The sequence below is a fragment of the Gouania willdenowi genome, chromosome 8, assembly GCF_900634775.1.
Source record: "Gouania willdenowi chromosome 8, fGouWil2.1, whole genome shotgun sequence".
NCBI lineage: Eukaryota > Metazoa > Chordata > Actinopteri > Blenniiformes > Gobiesocidae > Gouania > Gouania willdenowi.
In genome coordinates, this window is record NC_041051.1 from 31,865,905 (window position 1) to 31,890,952 (window position 25,048).

The window sequence follows — 25,048 nt, forward strand, 5'->3', positions numbered from 1 at the left end:
ATAGATGGGCTAAAAAGGTTGAGAAACACTGCTCTTAAGTGCATTAATGTGAGAGGTTGTGTATCATCTTAAAATCTTTCACTGTTTGATTGTATATTTTGTCTAAATTCTGCATTTTTTCGTGGCTAAACGCCCAGAAAGAGAAAACAAAGGAACGTTTTCTGTGGCAACACTTTATATCCCACACCGTATATCTGCCATTAATCATATTATCTCTATGTACATCATAAACAGCCCTGATTATTCCAGCAACATATTACTTATTAACACACTGTACACCGTTTGTTTCAAGAACCAACAAAGAAGAAGAAGAAACGAAAAGAAATCCAGCAGCAGAACTGGATCCAGTGTTTGTATGCTGGTCCAACAGAAATGTAGAAATCAAAGAGAGCAACGCGGAAACTCGTAAATCGGTCCCTTCAGGTTGGTTCCTGGTTGTCAATTCATGTGTCAGGTTCTGGGCTCAAAGTCAAGTTTTCTTAACACAGAGCTGCAGAAGCTAGACTTAAAAGATCCTGTTTCAAAGTCTCCGAACCGTCCGACCCCCGGGCGAGCCTTCGAAGACAATCTCCGGCGGCCGCACGTGACGGGAACGGGCGAGGACATTCTCTAGTGCCGAACAGCAGATAAAGGCAGTTCAGACGCAGAGCGGAGTAACTGTAGCGCTGGGAGAACCAGTAGAGCTGTGGGAGCAGAACTGCCCGAAACCCAAGCCCAGAACTCGCCCCAGCTAAGGAAACCGCACTTCCTGTCTTTGGCATTGAGTCCGTCTCTTCTGGGTCGATTCTGGATCGAACAGACCCAGGAACACTGCTTTTGTTTGTAGTCTTTGATTTTTGTAACGTCTGAACGCAAGTGTCGCTTTTACCGTCCGCGAGTTTCTGGGATCTGTTAAGTTTTGGAGAACTGTCGAGCTTCTTTGTCCGTCCTGGCGATTCTTCCCTTGTCCTCGCCATCCCACTCAGCTCCAGCTCAGACGTGCGACTGGCCAAGTTCTCCGCCGCAGACTCCAGCTCTGCTTTGGTCTTCTCCGCACTTTCCTCTGCCGTTCGTCCGCTGAAGCAGGAAGCGAGCAGCGACGTGCAAAGATCCTGCAGATCTCTCTGCAGCTCAGTCACCAGAAACCGACAGGCGCCGATCATCGCTTCGCCTAACGCCGTTTCCTCGAAAGTCGCTTCTTCTGTTTCGAGAACCAACGAGTCTAAAACCTGACACTTGTGAGGCGTTTCCTCGCCGTCTGGCGTCCAAGCCGCGAGGCGACATCCGTGCAGATAATGCAGCGCAGGAAGGATCATCCCACGGCTCACAGCTTTAATACAGACGCTGTCGTTTCGACCACCCTGGGCTTCATCGAAGCCGCCTTTCAGCAGAGCCCTGAAGTACGAGTCCTCCACTCGGGATACGGACTCCTTGTTGGCCGCGAATCGCGTGCCGTCGTCCAATGAGAAGCTCAGGTCGAAGGTGGCGTCGCTGTAAGGACACGAGTTGTCCAGTCGAGCTTTTTTCAAAGGAGGAGGCGAAACTTTAACAGCTTTCACTGCCGACGCGTTTGCGTTCACGTGTTTGTGTTTGAGCTCGTGTTTGAAAGTCAGAGCGGAAAGGCAGCCAATCAGGAAAGAGAAGTAAAACCCGGATAGGTGAGGTGTCGCAGGTGAACGTGGTGAGTTTAAGACCTCGACTGGAAGTCGTTTACATCCTGAAGGTCGATCTTCTTCATCCAAATCATCGTCGTCGCAGTCGAGCGGCTGAAGAGCCAGAAGCAAACCTCTGCTGTCCAGAAGAAGCTTCTTCAACACACACTTGTTGCTGTGGAAGGAAACGTGTGACTTATATTAGTTTAGTCTGCGGTTGCTTACACTGCACGAGGCAGACGTGCGATATTATTGGCCAATATCTGCCATGAACTTTACAGCCCGGTCGCACAAAGTTCATGACACTGACACAAAGATTTTCATGTGTGGCAAGACGATTTCGTTAAATTTTACATTCTGCAGAGCACGGGACTTATTTGTGATGCGCAGCACGTGGTCTTAATCTGTGGCCGAACAAGTTTGTGCTGTGCGTCACGAAATGTTGTGTCTCAGGCTGGGACTTTAACGCATTCATTGTTATTCAATAATTACAGAAAATATACATACATGCTTTTCTTTCACTCTAAACAGAGTGGAACGTTTCTCATTGCACGAGTTCCCACTGTACCCATAATACTGATGCACAGACCACAACACAAGAAATTGGAGAACCTGAGAAGTCGTTTTTGAGCTTAATATAGTTTTAAAAGAAAAGCTGGTAGCCTCCGCTACCATCTTAATGCTAAACATGCTGCGGCTAGCATGGACACTGGGAAAGGCCTGGGGGACAAATCCATCCCTTTGGAGCATTAAATTTGGCCCATGGGAGAAATTAAAAATGACAGAGAAAATGTGGATCATTGTGTAAACGAAACTCAACAATATTTGACAAGGTTCGCAGTTTTCCGAGTGCTTATATCGTACGTATTCAGTCATTTTTAATGTTAAACAATTCTTACAAAACCCTTCAATTTTCCACAAATTGTTACGCAACTTGTCCCTTAATTTAATAGAAATTGATCAAAAAATCTAGGAAATTCAAAGTGAAGATCCTGTTGGGACTGATATCTTGGATGTTGGTTTCTTACATATTTTGTATTTTAGACGTGCAAACTGGGACACAAAATTATCGAAGTTACTCATTTTCCTGCATAAAATCTGTGGCCCATTGAGATCCAACTGCTCCGTATTTGGCCCCTGAACTAAATGAGTTTGCACGAAAGCAGAAGTGTGTGTGTGTGTGTGTGTGTGTTATTCCTTCACTCACCTGGTGATCAGAGGTAGCGACAGAGCACAGTTTATTTTGTCCGTCTCAGATCCCGACAGCATGACGTGTGCCAGGACTCCGGAGCCAAACCCCGACTCACACTGGACTCTCAGATTGTTGAGGAGCGCCACGCCTAAGAGAGCAGCACACAGTTACACACATACACACACCCAACCACATAACATCACATAACCACATTATAGCAACTGTTACACACTACTGAGAAAGACCTTCATGTGAAAAACCTGCTGCATTAGACCATGATAGTTTAAACTGGTCTAAACTGCTGCCCACACACCAGAATGAATTTAAGCGACTGACATTTAGGTCCGAACCACAAGTTTATTTTATTTCATTTTTTTTTTTTGCACTACCTTGGATTACCTGAAACTTTTCATAGTTGAAGTTTATTTTTGCACTTTTTTATTTTTCTCTTTGTTATTATTATTTAACCTGTGGTTCTGTTCATTGTTTCATGTTGTGAACCCCAGGAAGACTAGCTGGTTACTACGGTACCAGCTAATGGGGATCCTTTATAAAAATATTTTCCTAAATATTAGAGGGTATTTTTGCTTTTCTGTTGTGGAAGTTTGTTTTATGTAGCAAATGTATAATTAAAGAAATACATACATAATCATTTTTTTCCTAGATTATGTTAATTTTGTAATTGTTTAGTGTAACAATCAAGATTGTAATCAAATTTAAATTAATTGCACAGCCTTAGCAAGGACTAATAAAAAAAGGATTTTAATACAAACTTAGCTATGAAATAAAGATGTATCAATATCGACGATATTGTAATTTTCTATATCGCCAAAATAGAAAACTCTATAAATATTGAATCTAGATATATTGCCCAGGTCTACTTGCTAGATATTCAATTACCCGTTTTTTGTGGAAACAGTGTGTGAGGTATTTTCATGTCATATCAGAGCCTGATTTTAAAAAGGCCTGGACAATATATGAAGATTTAAGATACATCGAGGTTTCTATTTTGGCAATATGTAAAATTTAAATGTCGCGTCTCATGATATATTTTTATTTTATAGCTTATTTTATATTAAAATATTCATTTCAGTCGTCTCTGCTTTCAATACTTCTCAGAACAGCATGTAGAGCTCCGTTACATGGATTTCTGAGTGCGTCCTAACCCAGACCATTTTCTAAACAAGCTACAATACAGAACTCACTCACACGTGCTGTCCCCATAGGAGAAAAAGCCAAAAGTAGTACATATTGTGCAGCTGTTTGTTAATAAATGTGTCTGTGCGGCCTTTTGCATCAGCTAATTCTATTTCTGGTAAAACTTTGAGTTAAAAATATCGACATTTATATCATATGTCGCCATTTAAAAAAAATATTGAGATATGACTTTAGGTCAAAATCGCCCAGCCCTCGTTTTAAAAAACAAAAATGTTCTGATAGTTTTTTTCCATTTCAGAACATGAATTCTGCATTTTCCGTCCGTTTTCTGCAATCACAGAAAAGTCTTTATTCCAGTATCTTCCTTTTCTTACCGAGTTGTTGAACTTTGGCCTTGACTCGGCCCGTCTGCCTCTCCCTTCCCTCTGCGTCTGCGTCCCCCCGGCTGTGACAGAGCAGGTGGTCGATCAGCGCCACGGTGCCGGTCCGGACTAGCGCCTGCAGACAGTTGGGGTTGCAGCTGAGCCGGCACAACAGGCGGAAGCAGCGGCTGCTGGGGTCCTGGTGCTGGGTGAGGTAGTGGAGCAGAGCGGCCACGGCGCCCGAGCTCACCAGGGCGGCGCTGGGGTCGGTGGAGTGAGAGAAACGTGACAGCAGCAGGAGGATGGGCGACTCAGGTGTCCAGGGCTCGGGGTGGTACGGGTGGTGGAACGTGGTCAGCCGGGTGGCGGAGGGCGGAGCCTCCAGGGTGACTTTAGTCAGAGAGTTCACCGGATTGACCCGTTGCTTCCGTCTGAGCGACAACGACAACTTGGACAAAGACGGCGGCGTTTGTGTGGCATTGGTGGGAGGAGAAACGGGCGGACGCGTCTCCAGGAACAGTGGGTCCAGGACCTTAGACGCAGGAAAGTATTGGGCGGCTTTTTTAGGAGCTGGGGAGGAGGTCGGAGTGGCAGCGCTCCTAGAAGAGGAGGAGGAGGAGGAGGAGGTGGAGTTTGGAGATGAGGTGAGAGGTGGAAAGGTGGAGGGGATCTGCAGACTGGCCCATTCCCCCTCCACGTTAGGAGAGTCCAGGAGGTCTCCCTCTGAGGAGATCAGACCCTCAGACACCAGCCACGACCTGAGAACACACACACACACATACACACACACACACAATCAAAAAAAGAAAAACTAAGAAACAATCAATTATCTGAACTCAATTACAATTTAATTGCAATTATGACAGCAACAGATTTTTAAAATTACAATTACAATTATAATTACACCATGATTGTAACTCATTATCAATTACGATTATAATTGACCCCCACTCTGTTTCTTATGTTCTACAATTTATAATTTTTATGTTACTAATGAACAATAAATGACAAACTACAATGACCTCATGGTGAAATAACCCAAAGTTAGGGTTAAAAAAAAATGAAGAATTCACATGAAGAAAAATGTTTTTCTATATTCTGAGAGAGTAGATGGAGCTGTATTAATATACCAAATGTAAGTTTCCTATGTGGCGTAGTTCCTGAGATATTGGAAATGTGGTTGTCTGAAATGTCTAGTAATAATTACAATAATAATTAAAAACTGACTAAAAATATTATTTATTAATCTTTTTACTTATTCTTTTTCAAATTAAAACACCACAGAAAATAGTAAACAACTGTATTATAATCTATACTTTTACTTTCTCAACAAAAAATCTAGTTCAAATAAAATTTAGTGTAAAAATATCTGAGCTGGCACTTTGTGCACTAATCCTGTTCATTAATCTGTAATTGTACCGCAGTATAACAATTTATTATTTATTATAGGAAGGAAAAAAAGTGTCTCTGGGGTCACCAGAAGTTTGAGAGTGAAAAACAGGGTCACGAACCACTGATTTAATGCCTGCTGAAGGGATTTATTGCTATAGTTTTCTCCTGCAGACTAATAATCATAATACATTTGATTTGTAATGCACTTTACATTTGATACCAAATCTCAAAGTGTTACAAGATTAAAACAATACAACAACATATAATAAAAAGACAGGACTAGAAACAAGCATTTGCTGTTAAAATAAGCTCTCGTAAAAAGATGAGTCTGACTCATGTTCTAATCAAAAGATCAGTTTCATCATCAATATTATGATGATCATTTTTAGCTAAAAATAAACATGATAAAAGCCCATATTTCTAATGCTTTGTTTGTTAATTTTCCACTTTCTCTCACTAATGTTCCCACTGTCAGAGGTGACACGTAACCAAGTACAAATGTTACTGTACTTAAGTAGTTTTTTCTGGTATCTGTATTTTACTTGAGTATTTATTTTTTTGGTGACATTACTTTTTACTTCTTACTTTTTTAAACAAATATATGTACGTTCTACTACTTACGTTTTCAAAATGAGCTCGTTACGAACAACCGCGAAGCTGGAGAAACTAATGCTAGTCAACGTGCTAACATGCTCTGGGTTTAATTGAGCGAATCAAAACATTTTATTTACAAACTGTATCTATAATGATAATGCTAAATTCTCCAGGTGTTCAAAGGTAACAGATTTTATTTATGTCAATGTACCAGTTTTCTACAAGTTTTCTTTAAAGATATGGAATTTGCTGGTTTATAAATCTTACTATTGAGTTTGTTTTACTTTTTACTTAAGTACATTTAGTAGTATATACTTTTTTACTTTTACTCAAGTAAGGGAGGAACTTCAATACTTTTACCAGAGTATTTTTTTATACAAGTATCTATATTTTTACTTACTGAAGACTAGTACCTTTGCCACCTCTGTAGTGCCATTGTGTACCCCTACTGGTACACGTACCCCCATTTAAGAACCCCTGCTTTAGAGAAATGAAAGTGACTAACCTGAGACTTAAGAAGCTTGATGAAAACTGCTCCTTGCCGACGTCTTCTTTCTTGTAGGCGTCCGCAGTGGGGAAGTCGAAGGAGTCGAAGCAGGAAGTGGGCATCAGCTCACTGGGGGAGATGCTGGAGGAGGAGTTTAGGTCCATCCTCTCCTCTGACTCCTCCTCTCCTCTGGTCAGCTCCACCAGACGAGCCACGAGCGGTGCCACCAGCCCCAGCTCCTGCAGCTGCTCCATGGCCGACTCGTCAAAAACAAAGTCCACGCAGGCCAGGAGGGGCAGGCGTGAGAGCGGGTGGCTGCGGTGGGCCGACAGGAAGCCCACCAGCGCCTCCAGGCCCCCACTCTCCTTCACCTTGGCCCGATTCACCGCCTCTTTGCAGCACAGACACAAAGCTCTGAGGAAGACGCCCGACTTTAACGGCTCTCGTTTCACCTCCTCTGTGAACCTCTGGATGACCCCCAGTGACCCCACCAGGGGGCGGAGACAGCCCTGTGAGCACAGGTTGGCCAAGGATTTCAGCGCCAGCTCCTCCAGAGGTTTCCCTGCCTCCCCGGTTGCCATGACGCCCAGCTGCGCCAGGACGCCCGAGCGGGAAACTTCCCTGGCGCATTCAACGCTGCAGCCTCGCGTCAGCTCATGGAGCGCGCGCAGCGCAGCACGCCTCAAGGACACGGGGAACTCAGGGGCCATGAGGGGGGCGAGGGCGGGTACAGCCCCCTGGGTGACCAGGGACAGGCGGTTGGTGGGTGTGTCAGAGAGGTAGAGGAGGGCCCGGGCGGCTGACTGAGCGCACTCTAGTTTGGGACTGGATTCGGTGGGAGGAGTCTCAGTGGGAGAGGGCGGAGCAGAGGACACACAGAGCAGGAGGGGTGGAACGCCCCCTGTGGGAGAAAAAGAGGGGACACGTCAACATGAAGACACATTAGCTTCACACAGTACAGGCCTGGGGTCAATTACCTATCCATGTTCAACTACATATCAATTATGATTACGATGGCCGGCATTTTTTCTAATTAGAATTAAAATTACAATTACCATTTTACCCCTTAAAGTCAATTAAAATTACATTCAGAGATAATACAGATCTAATTCAGTTAATCATAATTACTGATCCTTTAATAAATAACCCCATAAAACATCTTGTGATAGACTTATCGCAGAAAAACAAATTCCAAAATGTTTCAATTTTTATGCCTCACTATAGCCTTATTTCCAAAATGTGGGTGTTTTTCACATTTTTCATGTCTTAATGTATTTTCACCCCAGTTTAAGTGTTCTCATTATATTTGCACTAGTTTTTAGGGTCTTATGACAGCTTTACCTCAGAAAAAAAAGTCCAAAATGCTTTAATTTATATGCCTTGACAGTGTGACACTGAAAAACATACAAGATTACACAAATATACACTAATAGTCAACATAAATACACAAAATGACTCCAAAAACACACAAAACGGCAACAAGACAATTTTTTCTTTTTTTTTTACAAAATTACAAAAACACAAAAAATGCACAAAAGTCGCTCTAAAATCACAAAATGACAACAGAAATACACAAAGTGGCTTATAACACACAAAACAATAACAACTAATAAAATATGCAAAATGACTTCAAAACACACACAAAGCAACAATACAAACACTCAAAACAACAACAGTGTGTGTGTGTGCGTGCGTGCGTGCGTGTCACCTGAGGAGTGGATCAGTGCTGAGCTCTCAGGGTCGATGGCCAGGTTCCCCAAAGCTCGAGCGGCTCGGTTCTGCACCGTCTCCAGGGCAACGTTTCTCTTCAATATTTCCACTGAGACGCAAACACGGAGAACACGGTTGGATCGTTCACTGCATATTAAACACTTTAAAAAAAGACTGATTCACGTAGAGACGTCACTTACCCACTATTGTAATTCCATCAAGTTTACGAACCTGAAGAAAAACAGAGAAGTCAACAGGTCATGACGCACTAGTTCAGCCCGTTTTATTTCATTTTTGGGGATTAAGATATAATAGATATCAAGCTAAATGTAGTGGAAATGTATACACCATAAAATGTGTTTAATGCATTACCAATAAACAAAACATCTGCACATTTAATTATTTATTTTTTATTTCCAGTAAATTTACTATTAGAATTTAAGATTGGGATTTTTTTAATATGCAAAAATATAAACTTTTCATGGGAATTATTTATTTCAAATAACTGGAAATTGGAAGTAATTTTAAATAACTGATGCTGATATTTCAGATGATGCTACAGTAAAATATATACTGTTAGGGACCAACCTTCAATTTTGTAATATTCCTTGTTTTTTCCAATTGAAAATTCCCAAAATTTTGCAACTGTACTGTATTAAATGTTGTTATTTATTTTGCATGGATGCTAATATCTATGTTTGAATATATTACAGTTATTTAAAATTACTCCAAAAATTCCATTTACTTACAATAAATAACTGCCATGAAAAGTTTATCATTTTAAAATGTTTCCAAAATTCTCAATCTTGAGTTCTTTTGAAAATGTAGAAGGAATTTCCCTCCCTTTTGCAACCATATTCCCATGCAGTGTTTACATTGGAGTCACACCTGATTTTGCAATTAAAATCTACTACAGGTTCCTTTTGAAGCACGTTTGACTTGCAAAACTGACAAAAAAACATCATCAATGGAATGTAAAAACAACAGCAGAAACATATATTTCTAAATATGTATTTATTTTATTGTTCACACAGTGTGGAAAAAGGAGAAAACTACTGTGGTGTTAACGTTTGAATAAAGTTAACAATAAAGCACAAGATATTTAATTAGTTGTTGTTTTAAATGATTGCACCGATAAAAAAAAAATAACCGTGAATTTTGTACCAAAGTACGTACACTGAACCATGTATTTTATGTACGTTACACCCCTACCAGTCCCACATGTTTTAGTCAGCTTAGCACTAGGGCTGGACGATATGGACCAAAACTCATATCTCAATGTATTTATTCTAAATGGCGATTTACAATATAAATCTAGATATTTTTAACTCGAATTGGGTCTGACCAGAGATGCAATTCTGGGTTAAATTTGCTGATTCTAAATGCCACACAGGAACATTTATTAAAAAAAACATCTGCACAATATGAGCTACTTTTGGATTTTTCTCCTCTAATGGACAGCATGTGTGAGTGAGTTCTGTAGTGTGTTTTGTTTAGATGAAGGTCTGGGTTAGAACGCACTCAGAAATCCATCTAACTGTTCATTTTCATGCTGTTCTGAGAAGTAGCAAAAGCAGCTACTGCTAAACCAGGTATTTTAATACAAAACTGTAGCGAAATATATATATAGGCAATATTGTAATTTTCTATATTGCCAGAGTATCTTGAATCTCGATATATTGCTCAGCCCTACTTAGCACGTAGCTGCACTAGCTGGTAACAAAGTGTGTATCTCAGCAGGTTACAGTTCAAATTGTCTTATCGGGTGGATACAAAAATCTAAAAAATGTGTCATTATTGGCCAATACTTACATGAATTAATGACTCACCTCTACACGTGTGTCCGACTCTGTGCAGCAGTTGGCCAGGATACTCAGAGCCAGGTCCAGGGTCTTCCTGGAGCACTGGGTATGTTTGAGCAACTCCAGCAGAGGCTGAAGACCTCCTCGCCTTCTGAACGTGGCGATGCCCGCCTTGTCGCCCTTAATGTGCTGCGTCCTGATGGCCACCAGGGCTCGCCACTGGGAGCCTCGCCACCTTTTGTCCAGTTCTCTGCCATTGCCGCCCACAGAGTCCAACTGCCCGTGGGGTTCCCCTCCAGCTTTCGAGAGATGAGCCAGGCACCAGGTCAGGGAGGACTCTGGGGATGATCCTCCATCTCTGGAGGATGCTTTGGAAGGTTTCCTGTCAGCTTGCAAAGGGGAAGCAGCCATGTTTCCATTGGCTGAAATAGAGATAAAACCTACAGTTATTTATCTATAAAGCAAGGAATAACTGTGTGTGTGTGTGTGTGTGTGTGTGTGTGTGTCTGTTCCTCAAATATATCTCTGTGAATCAGGCTCAGATTGACCTGAGACTTTCAACATGGCTGCTGCTTGGTTCAAGAGTGTGCTACATTGGATTTGTTTGGACTGCAATGATACCGTTCATAAATTATTTCATGAAATTGTCCTACATGCAGCTTTGCAGAACAGCTCAATGTTGAGCGGTAGTCATGGTAACTAAAAAATTAAACTACATACGATACGATACCAATATTGCACCCATGCCAATATCGATATCAATCCGATGCGACATCAGCACGAATGATACCTACTTTTATTACTTATTTTGTAGTGTGGAATATTAGAAAAGGGCTGATTAAGTGATGTCACTCAAACAGAAAACAATAGTCAGCAACAGTAGGGATGATAAAAACTGACCAATTTATTATTAACCAATTGGTTACATACATTTTAACCTTCAACATAATATCTACAGTATTCTTCAATTGAATAAATATAATATATATCGGAGATTTGAGATGCAGTCCGATAAAATCTGATATTTGTTTTCTGGCTGACATCGAATCGATATCAATATTGGATCGATATCGATATCGAATCGGGACATCCCTAATGGTAACTCAGGATAAGTTAGAACAGCTCAATGTTGAGAGGTAGTCACGGTAACTCAGGATGTGTAATTCAGAATTAAATTTGCATTAGGAATTAAGTGTTTACAAGGTCAGTTTAAAGAGGATTTAACTTTTATTCTGAATTACAGAGGAATTAAAAAGCTCCCATGTAAACCATCCATGAAAAAGCTACTTAACCTCCCACTTTTCTATAGCAACACATACCTCTTACGGCACTGCACTAGTTTCTTTAATCACAGTAAAGAAGGACATTAAGGTCATTCCATGTCATTTCAACAAATGTCCCACGCACTTCGGACTCAAAAATTCAAAATTCTATGAATAATTTAGTGATGGGGTATCTGTCACTTATAAACCTTTTCTACCACTTTTCCACCTAATGTCACATATGTTGACCCATTATTGTATTTAATCTATTTTTACAATATCTAATGTTTATTTTTTGCCAATTTAAACACATTCAGGACTTGTTATGCCCATTATTGGCCAGTTTAAACTAAATGTTCCTACTAATTGTTCCGATATTAGCACTTTTTTTTTTTACACCACTTTTTCTGTTTTATAATTCAAGAAAAAGTACTCTTTCTTTATACTTTAAAATGTAACAAGATATCTGATTTTTTATTACATTCCCACATGAAGTTATGGGCCAATTAAAATAGGCAAAAAAGTATTTTTTGGGATTTCAAGAGCCCTCAATATCTGAAAAATTATACATTCAAGTGATTAAAAGTAAAGGAACAGCATATACCAGCATTAACTAAATAAAAAATGTCAAACTTTTTTTTTTATATGACTTCAATGTATTCAATATCTTTTTTTCCCTCTGGTTCTTAAAATTAAAATTAAACTACAGATACCAGCAAGAAAATTATGCAGGAAATTGAGTTTTAATCGCATAAGTCGCATGAAGAAAACTTGTTTTATATCCCAAGAAAGGCTAATCTTTTTACTATAAATTAAAACAAATATCAGATATTTTATTACATTCCCACATGCAGTTATGGACCAAAGAAAACAGGCATAAAAGTATTTATTTGGATTTTTCAAAGAGCCCTTAATATTTGAAAAACTATACATTGAAGTGATTAAAAGTAAAAACGTGCATATACCAGCATTCGCCAAATAAATCATATCAAACTTTTGTGTGTAGCATAGAACCAAGGTCAAAATCTTTTAAAAAAATAATAATAATCAACAATTTATAACCTGTCCAATCAATTTTAAAAAGTCTCGTTATAGTATTTTATCTTTTAACTGTGTTTTTGTTTAACATATTTGTACATATAAGACTTCTATGTACAGAATTAAACTACAGAGACCAGCAAAAAAAAAATAATTCGTACCAGCTAACGCCGCAGTCACTGATGGGAAATGAAGTTCCAATCGCTCCGGTTTGCTCCCCGAAAAAAGGCCTACATCGTAATGAAGGCCAAACCAGTGCTGTTCGATGTGACTAACGTGTTTTTGCTAAACGAAGCACATCCCCACATATCACAGAACAAAATCACTGACCCAATTCATCAATGATTTGTCACGAATGGCCGAAAACTTTGGCGAAACCAAATGCAATCGCCCGTGTTAGCCGCTAACGCCATCTTTAGCCAAACAACAAAACAGGGGCGACCGAGGGAGGGAGCAGCATGGAGTGTAGAGGTTGTGCGCCGAGGTGCATTATGGGATTTGAAGTGAGAGTTCGCCCAAATCTCGTTTTTCCTTGCAGTAGACTAACCCTTAAAAACTACACCCCCCAAGATAATGACAAACCCACGTAACGTTAACTGTGACACAAGTTAAGGGTTGTAGTTCTTTTGGCCAGACGCAGAACTCAACACGCGTAAAAACTATAAAAAAGGACTACATTTCCCAGTCTTTTCTTTGTTCTTTTTTTTTTTTTTTTTTTTACTGCCGCTGCTTTAATCATCGAGGTCTTCAACAATCGCTGAGTATTTTGATGTTGTTAAAATCCACGATCGATCACCATTACATTTGGATATTGAACGATTGCAGATTCATATTATGGATAATATTAATGCAACAGTGATACAGAACAATGGGTGGAGGCGAAGGAAACGATGGTTTCCAGTGTGGATGCTGATTTAACAGTGTTTAATAGTTGATGAACACGTAGCTCATGATTCAAAATCACACATTTAAGAATCACATCGCATGAAAAATGACACTCGAGCTTAGTCTGCCACCATAATGAAGCTAAATTAATATTTAAAGATTGTTTGGAAGTTAATGAAGTGCATTCTCAGACCGATAGTTTCCCTGAAATATCCAAATATCACACAAAATGAACCAGATTTAATTTTAAAACAAAAAATGCTGCTTGTTTGGTTTTTACCGTTTTTCTGTTTCTGGTTTTAAATTAATAAAACCAAAAAAATCAAACCGATTTTTCAATTTGGTTTTGAAACGAAATAACTAAAGAACGAAAGGTACACGGATTCATTTTGTCGTTAAATGCTCATTCACTATTATTTACCTTCTTTCTTTCACCCCTGCACACTGTGCACACAGTAAAAGCTGAACACACTAATGCTATTTCACTATGTCATAAAGTACTATTTAGTAGTAGTATGTATGTATGTATTCTGTCCCTCATATTTTGGCACATTTATGTATTTTTAGGTTCCTGAGTTCATTTATTTAAAATGTGTGGTTCTCTGTTTGTCCTTGAGAGGCCACTGTTTGGTTAATGGCTTTGCCTTTCCTGGTTTCTTCGTTGGTATTGTTTTTTGTTTGTGGTGCTGCCGCCTGTTGGCCACTACCTGTAAGCAGCAGGCTTATGACGCCATTTTAAGAGCAGCACTGGAGGACTTCACATGCAAAAACGCTCCTCTCTGTGAACTTTTCCTGAGTTATCCGTGGCAAGACATAATCTGTAAGTTATCAATGATGTGAAATGTTGTGCAGTAGTTTATTATTGGTTGTAAAAGTTTATTTATGTAATTTCTGCATAAATCGTTTTTTCCTGTGGAGTGAGTCTAAGCTAAGTGAACCCGTGCTATTTGTGTTATGTAATAGTACTAATGTATAATAAGTTATACACTCTTTTATTTGATATTTTTACACATATGCAAATAGTAATGTGTATTTTATCTGTTTTGCAGTTTTACAAAATAATTAAGAGATGGTCTACGGACATAAAGACACCCTGAGTCCTGTCGTTTCTGGGGCCATTTCTTTTATGTTAAGCTCGCTGTCTAAGCTGAGTTAAGAAACACTTAGCTGATGGCAGAAGAGTAAAAAGATTATCTACACGTCAAGATACTCTGCTTTTAAGATGTCACAATCGAGAGACTCCCCTCCCTCCTCCCAGCATGAAACCAGGTCGGAGTGCCGGTCACGCACTTCACGCAGTTCACACCGTTCAATCACCAGTCAAACTGCAGCAAAAGCACGAGCAGACGCAGAAGCTGCCCGCACCAGAGCTCAGTACGCCAAACGCCAAATAGACATGGAGGTCGAGAAGGCACGCATTGAGGCAACACTAAACGCTCTGAAGGTTGAGGGTGAGGCTGAAGCAGCGCTCGCAGCGGCTCAAGTCCTGGAGGCGGCAGCTGATGAGGCTGCACACAGTGCTGTAGACCTTGCAGATATTAGCATTCCTGTGAAGACACCTCCTTCCATGAGACGTGCACAAGACTTTGTTAACACTCATTTCAATGACGACCAGGGACTTCTAGAAGAAGAAGAAAAGAATGAAACCAGGCCAGTGTCTCATCAAAACGACACTCACAAGCGCTACATGGACACGGGGCAGCCAAGGTATCCAGAAAATCACACCAGAGCAGGTACTTCATCTCAACGCAGACCTTTACCTACCCCACAAACAGAACTATCGGCCTATTTAGCACGCCGCGATTTGCTGACAGCGGGGATCACCGTTTTCGACAACAGGCCAGAGTCTTACCTATCCTGGAAATCCATGTTTCACAACGCTACTCAAGGGCTCAACTTCAAAGCCAGTGAAGAGCTCGACCTACTCACCAAGTGGCTCGGCGGGGAGTCACTTCAACACGCTCTGAGGATCAGGGCGGTCCACGTGAATAACCCAGAGGCTGGACTTCAGCGCCTCTGGCAACGTCTAGATAAGAGTTACGGCTCCCCTGAGGTAATCGAAACATCACTGTTCCAACGTTTAGAGTTTTTTCCAAAAATATCCCATAAAGACATTCACTTATTGCAGCAGCTTGCAGATCTTTTGCTCGAGTTAGAGTATGCACAAAAAGAAAGTTATTTGCCAGGCCTTAGCTTTCTTGACACTCCAAGAGGGATAAATCCGATAGTTGAGAAGCTCCCATACAGTTTACAAGAGTCATGGGTAAAACAAGGGACAAAATACAAAAGAGACCACGGTGCATTCTATCCCCCATTCTCATACTTTGTACAGTTTGTGAATGACCATGCTGAAATGAAAACAGATCCCAGTTTCATGTTACACAGCTCTAACACAGTAGCTCCATACGTTGACAAAACTCTATTTAGACAAATCAGACGAACAAACAGAGTTCCTGTGGCAGTGAATAAAACAGAGATAGGTCAAGCGAGTAGCAACATTAAAACAACTACTCTCAACCCAGAGAAGCAATGTCCCATTCACCATAAGCCACACGCACTTGCCAGATGCAGAGGGTTTAGAATGAAAACATTAGATGAAAGAAAGAGTTTGCTTAAAGAACACTTTATATGTTATAAATGTGTTTCATCCACGAGTCACAGAGCTAAAGACTGTAAAGCTGTCATACAGTGCTCAGAGTGCAATAGTGACTCACATGTGTCTGCCATGCACGCGGGTCCACCGCCGTGGACTTTTAGAGACTCTGACCCTCCTCCACAGAGCCACGGCGGGGAGGCTGACCCTCAAAACCCTGTCACTACAGCCAGCTGCACAGAAATATGTGGTCCAGGCCTACAAGGTAAATCGTGCTCCAAGATATGCCTTGTCAATGTGTACCCTCGCACTTCCCCTGAAAAGAAAAGGAGAATGTACGTTATGTTAGATGATCAAAGCAATTCATCTCTAGCTCGATCAGCCTTCTTTGACATGTTTAATGTGCAAGGTGGTATTCTCCCATACACTATGAGAACATGTGCTGGAATATCGGACACAAGGGGGCGCAGAGCTAATGACTTTGTTATTGAGAACGTTAATGGAAAAGTATCCATGTTGCTGCCCACACTAATGGAATGTGATCAGATTCCAGATAACAGAAACGAGATACCCACTCCTGAGGCAGCAGCTGCTCATCCTCATCTTCACCAGATTGCATCGCAGATTCCTCCACTGGACCCAAAAGCAGACATTCTTCTCCTCCTCGGGAGAGATATCATTCAAGCCCATAAGGTCCGCAGTCAGGTAAACGGCCCCAACAATGCACCTTATGCCCAACACCTTGACCTGGGGTGGGTAGTCGTGGGAGATATTTGCTTATCAGGGGCTCATAGACCTAGTGTGAACTCATTCACGACCAATATTCTGAGCAATGGTCGTTCCAGCTTCTTCACTCCCTGTATGAGTACAATCCACATCAAAGAGAAATACGCAGAAACGTGTCCCATTCTTCATACGCCCCAAAATGAACTAGGCGCACAGCTTTTCCAACAAACAACAGATGATGATAAAGTAGCACTTTCTGAGGAGGATGCTTTATTCTTGGACATTATGCAAAAAGAACTAATCAAAGATGAGGCAAATAATTGGGTAGCTCCTCTCCCATTTCGCTCCCCCAGGCAGCGTCTGCCCAACAACAGGGAACAAGCTTTCACTCGTTTAATGTCACTCCGCAAAACACTGAAAAGAAAACCTGAAATGAGAGAGCATTATGTTGACTTTATGGAGAAAATCTTTAACAAAGGCCATGCTGAACCAGCCCCTCCTCTCTCGCCTGACCAAGAATGCTGGTATCTCCCTAGTTTTGGTGTTTACCACCCCCAAAAGCCAGGCAAGATTAGGGTGGTCTTTGACTCAAGCGCACAATGTGATAATATCTCTCTCAATGATGTGCTGCTAAAAGGGCCAGATCTCAACAACAGTCTTGTGGGAGTTCTGCTACGCTTCCGGTCTGATCCATATGCAGTCATGGCAGATGTAGAACAAATGTTTTACAACTTTTTGGTCAGGGAGGACCATCGCGACTATCTGCGCTTTCTGTGGTTCAAAAATCATGATCTGGATGGAGAAGTAATGGAGTTCAGGATGCGAGTACACGTTTTTGGAAACTGCCCATCCCCATCAATCGCTATCTATGGGCTTAAGAAAACAGCCATGGAAGGGGAAGCTGAATTTGGCAGTAAAGCAAGGGAGTTCATTGAACGTCACTATTATGTTGACGATGGACTGAAATCGTTCCCTTCAGCAGATGAGGCAGTGGATGTACTTTGTAGAGCTCAGAAAATGCTAGCACAGTGTAACATACGCCTGCACAAAATCTCATCAAACTGTCCTGAAATCACCAGTGCCTTCCCAGCTGAGGACCTTGCAGCAGCCACACAGGGCCTTGAGCTTGGTCAGACATCCCCTCCCATGCAGCGCAGCCTAGGCTTGGGTTGGGACCTCGCCACAGACCTGTTCAAGTTTCAGGTAACAGTAAATGATAAACCATTCACCAAAAGGGGAGTACTTTCAGTCATTAATAGTGTGTACGACCCCCTCGGTTTTGCTGTCCCAGTCATTGTAGAAGGTCGAACCATACTAAGAGACATTTCCACTAACATTAACGAATGGGACACTGAACTGCCTAAAGACAAGTTAGAGCAGTGGCGGCAGTGGAAGGACTCTCTGAAACACCTACAACAGCTTGAAATTCCCAGAATGTACACCTCAATACCAATGTCTGCAGCTGAAAGAAAAGAGATCATTGTCTTCTGCGATGCCTCCATTAAAGCTGTGGGTGCCGTCGCCTATCTCAAACTCTCAAACACAGAAGGACACAGTGAAGTGGGCTTTCTTCTCGGCAAAGCACGACTCGCTCCTAAACCGGACATCACCATACCAAGGCTTGAACTCTGTGCAGCGGTGCTGGCTGTCGAGGTCGCAGAACTGGTTCTGGAGGAACTAGATATCATAGTTGATCAGGTGAGCTTTTTCACAGACTCAAAAGTAGTGCTTGGTTACATCTCAAACAAAAAGAGACGCTTTTACGTGTATGTCCACAATAGAGTAGAGCGCATCAGACGTTTCACCCAACCTCACCAGTGGAAATACGTGCCCACTCATCTAAATCCAGCTGATCACGCCACACGCGCACTACCCGCTGAGCAGCTCTTTAACTCCGCATGGCTCAGCGGACCTGCTTTCCTCATTGATTCAAAGCAGAGTCAAATAGAGGCACAGGCATTTGAACTTATACACCCAGAGACTGATAGTGAACTGCGTCCTGAGGTTACTACCTGTGCCACTATTCTGTCAAAAGGCAAGCTAGGTAGCGCAAGATTTGAAAGGTTTTCAAGTTGGAATGTGTTACTTGGAGCCATTGCTAAACTCAAACACACAGCCCAGTCATTCAAGAACAGTACTGAAAGCACATGTTACGGCTGGCACAAATGCAGTGAGCATTTAAGTGAAAACCAACTCAACCAAGCAAAAATCACAGTCATTTGCAGTGTCCAAAGAGAGCTTTACAGAGAAGAAATAAAACAAATAGAACAGGGAGCTCCTCTAAAAAACTCAAGCCCACTCAGCAAACTGAACCCATTCATTGACACTAATGGCATTCTGAGAGTCGGTGGGCGCCTAAAAAGAGCGCAGTTACTGTCAGATGAAACAAACCCCATTCTCATCCCGAGTAAACACCACCTGGCCCAGCTCATAATAAGACATTTTCATGAAAAGGTGCACCATCAAGGCAGGCATTTCACAGAAGGGGCTATCAGAGCTGGAGGTTTTTGGATTGTTGGAGGCAAAAGAACAATAAGCAGTGTAATATTCAAATGTGTCACATGCCGAAGACTCAGAGGCAAACAACAAGAGCAGATCATGGCTGACCTACCAGAGGACAGGTTGTCCACAGACCCTCCTTTCACTCATGTAGGCCTTGATGTATTTGGTCCGTGGCCCGTCTCAGTCAGAAAAACACGAGGAGGTCAAGCAGATGCAAAAAGGTGGGCCGTCATATTCACTTGTATGAGTACACGTGCCATACACATTGAAGTTATTGAATCAATGGACACATCATCATTCATAAATGCACTGCGTCGTTTTTTTGCTATCAGGGGTGCTGCTAAACTCCTCAGATCAGATTGTGGAACAAACTTTGTAAGCGCCTGCAAAGAACTACAGATTAACAAACAGGGCTGCCACGACAACAAAATCGACAACTTTCTCAAAGACACTGGCTGTAAGTGGCACTTTAATCCGCCGCATGCATCTCATATGGCAGGCTCTTGGGAACGAATGATAGGGGTCACACGCAAAATCCTGGATGCTATGCTCCTGAAAGACAAAAATGGAAAACTCACACATGAAACACTGGTGACGTTAATGGCTGAAGTGACTGCTATAGTAAATGCACGACCACTCACAACAGTTTCCACAGATCCGGAGAACCCAGCCATTCTTACCCCTGCAATGTTACTTACGCAGAAAGTCAGCACTCCACCAGTACCACCAGGTCAGTTTGAAAGCCGTGACTTGTTTAGGGCACAGTGGAGGCGTGTACAGCACCTAGCCAACACCTTCTGGAGCCGTTGGCAAAAGGAATACATCACAGGACTTCAGCACCGCCGCAAGTGGAAAGCAGTTACACCCAATTTACAAACAGGGGATGTAGTTCTGCTGAAGGAATCCCTCGAACACAGGAATAACTGGCCACTTGGACTGATATCGAAAACATTCCCCAGTGCTGATGGTCGTGTTCGAAAAGTAGAGGTTAAGATTTTCCGTAAGGGTGAACACAGATGTTATCTCCGACCCATAAGTGAGGTTGTTCTGTTGGTGCCTAAGGATAATGCTTAGAGTAAATAAGTATTTCATTGCCATTAGTTTATGGGTGACATCTAGATGTCAGACGGGGAGTATTCTGTCCCTCATATTTTGGCACATTTATGTATTTTTAGGTTCCTGAGTTCATTTATTTAAAATGTGTGGTTCTCTGTTTGTCCTTGAGAGGCCACTGTTTGGTTAATGGCTTTGCCTTTCCTGGTTTCTTCGTTGGTATTGTTTTTTGTTTGTGGTGCTGCCGCCTGTTGGCCACTACCTGTAAGCAGCAGGCTTATGACGCCATTTTAAGAGCAGCACTGGAGGACTTCACATGCAAAAACGCTCCTCTCTGTGAACTTTTCCTGAGTTATCCGTGGCAAGACATAATCTGTAAGTTATCAATGATGTGAAATGTTGTGCAGTAGTTTATTATTGGTTGTAAAAGTTTATTTATGTAATTTCTGCATAAATCGTTTTTTCCTGTGGAGTGAGTCTAAGCTAAGTGAACCCGTGCTATTTGTGTTATGTAATAGTACTAATGTATAATAAGTTATACACTCTTTTATTTGATATTTTTACACATATGCAAATAGTAATGTGTATTTTATCTGTTTTGCAGTTTTACAAAATAATTAAGAGATGGTCTACGGACATAAAGACACCCTGAGTCCTGTCGTTTCTGGGGCCATTTCTTTTATGTTAAGCTCGCTGTCTAAGCTGAGTTAAGAAACACTTAGCTGATGGCAGAAGAGTATGTGTCAAACAAACCGGTTGTATCCTTGACAACGTCTTTGTTAAGATGTTTGAACTACAGACACTATTTATCAGCAGATAAAAAAAATTTAAAAAAAATCAAAAATCAAACATAAACCAGTGATTACAGCATAATAAGCAGACACTCACCAGTTTGTGTTGCTCTGATAGTTTCCCTGTAAATGAAATGCATTAGTCTACTTAGCTCAGTGGTTCCCAATCTTTCTTGTCCCAAGTACATGTTACATTTTCACAACTCATGTGTACCCCCTCTTCATATAATCAGTACCCTCTCCATAATTTCATATGCTTTTTCATAAGTGGAACAGTGGATTCTCCTAAACCTCTAAATGGGTCTTGAAGGTTGGTTTCCTACAGCTTAATCTACAAATTCAAAACAATGAGTGTAATCTAAAGTGGAATTCATATTTGTTTTTAAAAATGACCAATGCAACTTTTATGTAATTACTTCCACAGTGAGTAAATGTGGCCTCCAATGTCAAATGAAGCAAATTATCGTCTCATATTGTCACAAGTGTGATAAAATGGCCTCTACAGCATAAACATAATCCTGTTTCAATAAAATACAATACAATATAGTGGTTTATTGAGCAATAGTCCTGTTAATTTGTGGTGAATTTGTCCAAAAAATGGCCTAAAAAAGAACTAGGAACATTTTCTGATCATTTTTAAATGAATTGTTCAATCATTCTGTGTACCCCCTGTAATGTGCTCCTGTAGCCCCAGAGACACACGTACCCCTGTTTGGGAACCACTGACTTCGCTGATGCTTCAGTTATCACAGGTTTGTTTGCAATGCTTGAAAGTAATTAGTTAATGATTATCATTATATCACTGATTGCACCAAAGTGTCAACTTTACCTCAGATGTTTCTTTTGAAATCAAAAATCTAACAAACGTGGGCTCATGGGTATTTTTTATTAAAGTCACATTTATTTGTTTAAGGAAACAAATGATGTTGACTAAAGGGTTGATCCTCTGCTCGCTGCTGTGTTAAAGGGACCTTTTCTTGTTGTTGTAGAGTCGTCCTCCTGAGTATTCTGTGTAAACTGCACTTGCAGAACTTGCTTGTTTCAAGCGTCTCGCCGATAACTGGGAAGCAGCCAGTCTCACTCAGATGTGCCATCACCGTGCTCCACTGTGAGAAAACATGTGTACAGTTGTAAATATTTATGTCTTTGCTGTGACATTAAATGAATCTAAACACAAACCCTTTCATTTTCCTTATTTATCAAATATGGCTAACAGGGTTGGGCTCAATTACATTTTTCTGTTACAATTGTTTTCAAATATTAAAGTTCAATTATAAGTAATCACAATTACTGAGCCTGAAATAAATAACCTAAAAAAAGTTTACCCTAGATTTCTGTTTGCCTCTCTAGTAATAACGATCAGCTGTAAAAAACACACACAATCTATCATCTATTTTTTTTTTCCTATCTATTTTTTGGGGGATTTTGGGATAAAACCGGATTACCGGAGAAAACCCACATAAGAGTCACACACAGAAAGATTTTTCTTGATGAAGAAATAAGAAAGGTTGGATGGGTGTGTTCAAATGTAGATTATCTATGACTGCGTGTGACTCGACATCAGACTGATTTAGATTTAAGTATCAGAGGACTGTTCTGCCTTTCAAAAAACAGCAAATAGGCAGAAGATTTTCGATCCTTGATGACGTCCTGAATTGATGTTTCTTTCACATTGTTGTCGCTGTATGTGAGCCAAGATTTTGAGCTTTGGCTCTGCTTACTGTTCACTCCATCACAAATGTAATGGCCATATTTAGTCGACGTTCCCACATGACTTACAACGCTGACCAGAGAATATTTAACTGATTTTCTCTCATTCACGCAGAATTTAGCAGGAATCTCTAGAATCTGTGAAAAATCAACAGCTCCACTGTCCTTTACTGCCTTATCATTTCGGAATAAAAAGCGTGTCAGCTGTACAACCAGCACGTTAGGAAGCGACTGGAAAAAGTGTTTCTGAGAAGACTCCTTGAATCCGCAGTCGCATAACCTTTGAACAGTTTCCTCTGTCAGGCCGTCCAGGAGACACTTGTCTAGTGAGGTGTTGGCCTTCACAGTCTGAGTCATAATGATGAAGTTTTCAACAATGCTTGACTTTGAACCACATCTCAAGCAGGTTATGGTCTGCACCATATCGAAACTGAACTGAGCATCAACTGGACACAAGTAACAGATGCTCAAATTAGAAGCTATTATCTCGAAATCATCTTTAGACTCCCGCAGTCGATAAAGCCATTTCAACATAAATTCAGGTGCATCCATTTGGTCGTCATTATCGAAATCTTGGAAGGACATCACAAAATTGTCTTTGAAACGCCTCAGGCTACATCTTTTTTCATTATCAAGTTGGAACTGGCAGTGTCTAATGCTCAGTAATTCTTTGAAACCCACTGAGTAAAAATGTTTTTCCCACACAACTTTCTGTCTGTAGATGTCATCAATGAATCCTTTCAGTGTGAGGAGAGCCTGTAATGTTGCATTGATGTAACAAGTGTTCGTCAGGTTTGGCAGCCCTAAGTTCTCGGTAAGGACAATGTTATAGTCTGTCCCTCTGAAATCCACAGAGTTTCTTCGCTGTCGTTGATAGTGGTGGTGCTGAAACTCCGTCGTAGTCACTAACACGTCGGTCAAGCAGTTCTCCACATCAGTGATTTCCATCTGCAGTGTCTTTGTTTCACTTTGACGATCAATGAGCTCAGGTTCTGTGTAGGCGACTGTAGCCTCTGTGTCTTCATTATCGTCACCTGGATTAGAAAGTACGACTGAACTTTCCTTCATGTTAGAAATGCCAACAATTGGCTTCTCTTCATCATTTATGGCGACAACAGACAAAAAGAGAGACGCCTCCAGAACATCAGTAGTATCATCATCGTTCACTGTTTTGGAGGTAATGCTGTCTCCAGTGGGAGCAGAAGTTTTTGTTGGATCGATGACTTTGGTGATTTCTTCATCAGAAAGTTGGCCGTCAGTGTCCACTAACTTCTCATCTGAAGTGGGTGTGGCTTCCGTTTGGTGTCCCCCGAAGAACTTATAGATTTTCCAAAAAAATCTTTTTACCCAGCTGCAAAATTTGATCCCCTTTAGTTTTGATTTACGGTACAGATCGCCCAGTAAAGAAAACATCTTTGGAGGAAACTTGATTTGACACATCTTTCCTGCACGTCTGAAGTTCACTAAATGCGCTGAAGTGTTTCAAAGCCACTGAGTGTCTGTTCTCTCATGTCCATAGATATCGAACCTGGTATCTGAACACACGTCATACTGACGTTCTATATGCGCATGCGCACTACCGAATATTTTTTTTTTTTTTTTTTTTTTTTTTTCTTTCTAAAATAAATTAATTCCTTATTTGTTTTCAAAGTGAAAAGACACTTGTTTTATTTGTTTAATGGATTATGTTAGGTTTATAATCTCAGTACGGAGGTAAACTCAGACCGTGACACCGGTATTTCAGTTTAGTGCTCAGCAGCTGATCAGGAGCATACCTGTCAAGTATCCCGTTTTGACCGGGAAACTCCCACATTTGATCCCCTTTCCCGCAGTAATAATTAAAAGATAAAGAGACTTCCTAAACAGCAGCAGGATGGGACACAGTTACACGTTCTGTAAAATATAACTGAGATTTTAGCGTCTCTCACAGCGGAAGGAACGACGTAAATAACCATGAAAAATCAGTCAATCACAAGCTCTACAAATATAAACTCCTTTATAAAGTGTTAAAGGATGTAAAGTCTGCAACAAATGTGTCTAATAAGTCATTAGTGAATATCAGAAAACCACATGAGAAACTGTAAGAAAATATGTAATGAATATATATTGACTTGATATGAACTGAAAGTATATTAAATAAAGAAATGTGCTTCATATACC

At 41.0% G+C, this 25,048-nt stretch overlaps 4 protein-coding genes across 9 annotated transcripts; 2 read left to right on the plus strand and 2 right to left on the minus strand.

The window, feature by feature from the left end:
- Positions 1-157: 157 nt before the first annotated feature.
- On the minus strand, positions 158-13,076 carry armc5 (armadillo repeat containing 5). Of its 2 annotated transcripts, none has more exons than XM_028455716.1 (8): positions 12,959-13,076; positions 10,356-10,750; positions 8,727-8,757; positions 8,525-8,635; positions 6,835-7,717; positions 4,356-5,101; positions 2,839-2,971; positions 158-1,806 (listed from the first exon to the last, which is right to left on the minus strand). In XM_028455716.1, the coding sequence occupies exons 2-8, from the start codon at positions 10,737-10,739 to the stop codon at positions 480-482; spliced, it is 3,615 nt and encodes a 1,204-aa protein (XP_028311517.1). In that variant the 5' UTR covers positions 10,740-10,750; positions 12,959-13,076; the 3' UTR covers positions 158-479. The 2 variants fall into 2 exon arrangements, with proteins under 2 accessions (XP_028311517.1, XP_028311516.1); XM_028455715.1 differs by having other exon boundaries at positions 12,790-13,075.
- Positions 13,077-14,076: 1,000 nt separating this feature from the next.
- Positions 14,077-15,745, plus strand: LOC114468978 (uncharacterized). The gene is made up of 3 exons (XM_028456164.1): positions 14,077-14,333; positions 14,563-15,566; positions 15,725-15,745. The coding sequence occupies exons 2-3, from the start codon at positions 14,736-14,738 to the stop codon at positions 15,743-15,745; spliced, it is 852 nt and encodes a 283-aa protein (XP_028311965.1). The 5' UTR covers positions 14,077-14,333; positions 14,563-14,735.
- On the plus strand, positions 15,385-21,117 carry LOC114467796 (uncharacterized). 5 transcript variants are annotated; one of them, XM_028454241.1, is made up of 3 exons: positions 15,385-16,811; positions 20,660-20,762; positions 20,992-21,117. In XM_028454241.1, exons 1-3 carry the CDS (start codon positions 15,867-15,869, stop codon positions 21,006-21,008), a joined length of 1,065 nt encoding a protein of 354 aa, XP_028310042.1. In that variant the 5' UTR covers positions 15,385-15,866; the 3' UTR covers positions 21,009-21,117. The 5 variants fall into 5 exon arrangements, 4 of the variants coding, with proteins under 4 accessions (XP_028310042.1, XP_028310043.1, XP_028310041.1 ...); XM_028454242.1 differs by lacking the exon at positions 20,660-20,762; XM_028454240.1 differs by lacking the exon at positions 20,992-21,117 and having other exon boundaries at positions 20,660-20,972.
- A 944-nt stretch (positions 21,118-22,061) lies between these two features.
- LOC114468507 (ubiquitin carboxyl-terminal hydrolase 37-like) lies at positions 22,062-24,286 on the minus strand. Its single transcript, XM_028455456.1, has 2 exons — positions 22,504-24,286; positions 22,062-22,284 (listed from the first exon to the last, which is right to left on the minus strand). The coding sequence occupies exon 1, from the start codon at positions 23,954-23,956 to the stop codon at positions 22,739-22,741; it is 1,218 nt and encodes a 405-aa protein (XP_028311257.1). The 5' UTR covers positions 23,957-24,286; the 3' UTR covers positions 22,062-22,284; positions 22,504-22,738.
- Positions 24,287-25,048: the final 762 nt, after the last annotated feature.

Excerpts from the sequence above, each read along its gene's own strand:
- LOC114467796 (XM_028454240.1), top strand. The coding sequence starts at position 15,867 with ATGAAAACAGATCCCAGTTTCATGTTACACAGCTCTAACACAGTAGCT. Across the intron at positions 16,812-20,659 it reads CCCATAAGGTCCGCAGTCAG|CAGGCTTATGACGCCATTTT; the intron begins GTAAACGGCCCC and ends ACCTGTAAGCAG.
- LOC114468978 (XM_028456164.1), top strand. The coding sequence starts at position 14,736 with ATGTCACAATCGAGAGACTCCCCTCCCTCCTCCCAGCATGAAACCAGG. Across the intron at positions 15,567-15,724 it reads AGAGTTACGGCTCCCCTGAG|AGGGATAAATCCGATAGTTG; the intron begins GTAATCGAAACA and ends TGACACTCCAAG.
- LOC114468507 (XM_028455456.1), bottom strand. The coding sequence starts at position 23,956 with ATGAAGGAAAGTTCAGTCGTACTTTCTAATCCAGGTGACGATAATGAA.
- armc5 (XM_028455716.1), bottom strand. The coding sequence starts at position 10,739 with ATGGCTGCTTCCCCTTTGCAAGCTGACAGGAAACCTTCCAAAGCATCC. Across the intron at positions 8,758-10,355 it reads AGTCGGACACACGTGTAGAG|GTTCGTAAACTTGATGGAAT; the intron begins GTGAGTCATTAA and ends GTTTTTCTTCAG. Across the intron at positions 8,636-8,726 it reads TGATGGAATTACAATAGTGG|TGGAAATATTGAAGAGAAAC; the intron begins GTAAGTGACGTC and ends TTTGCGTCTCAG.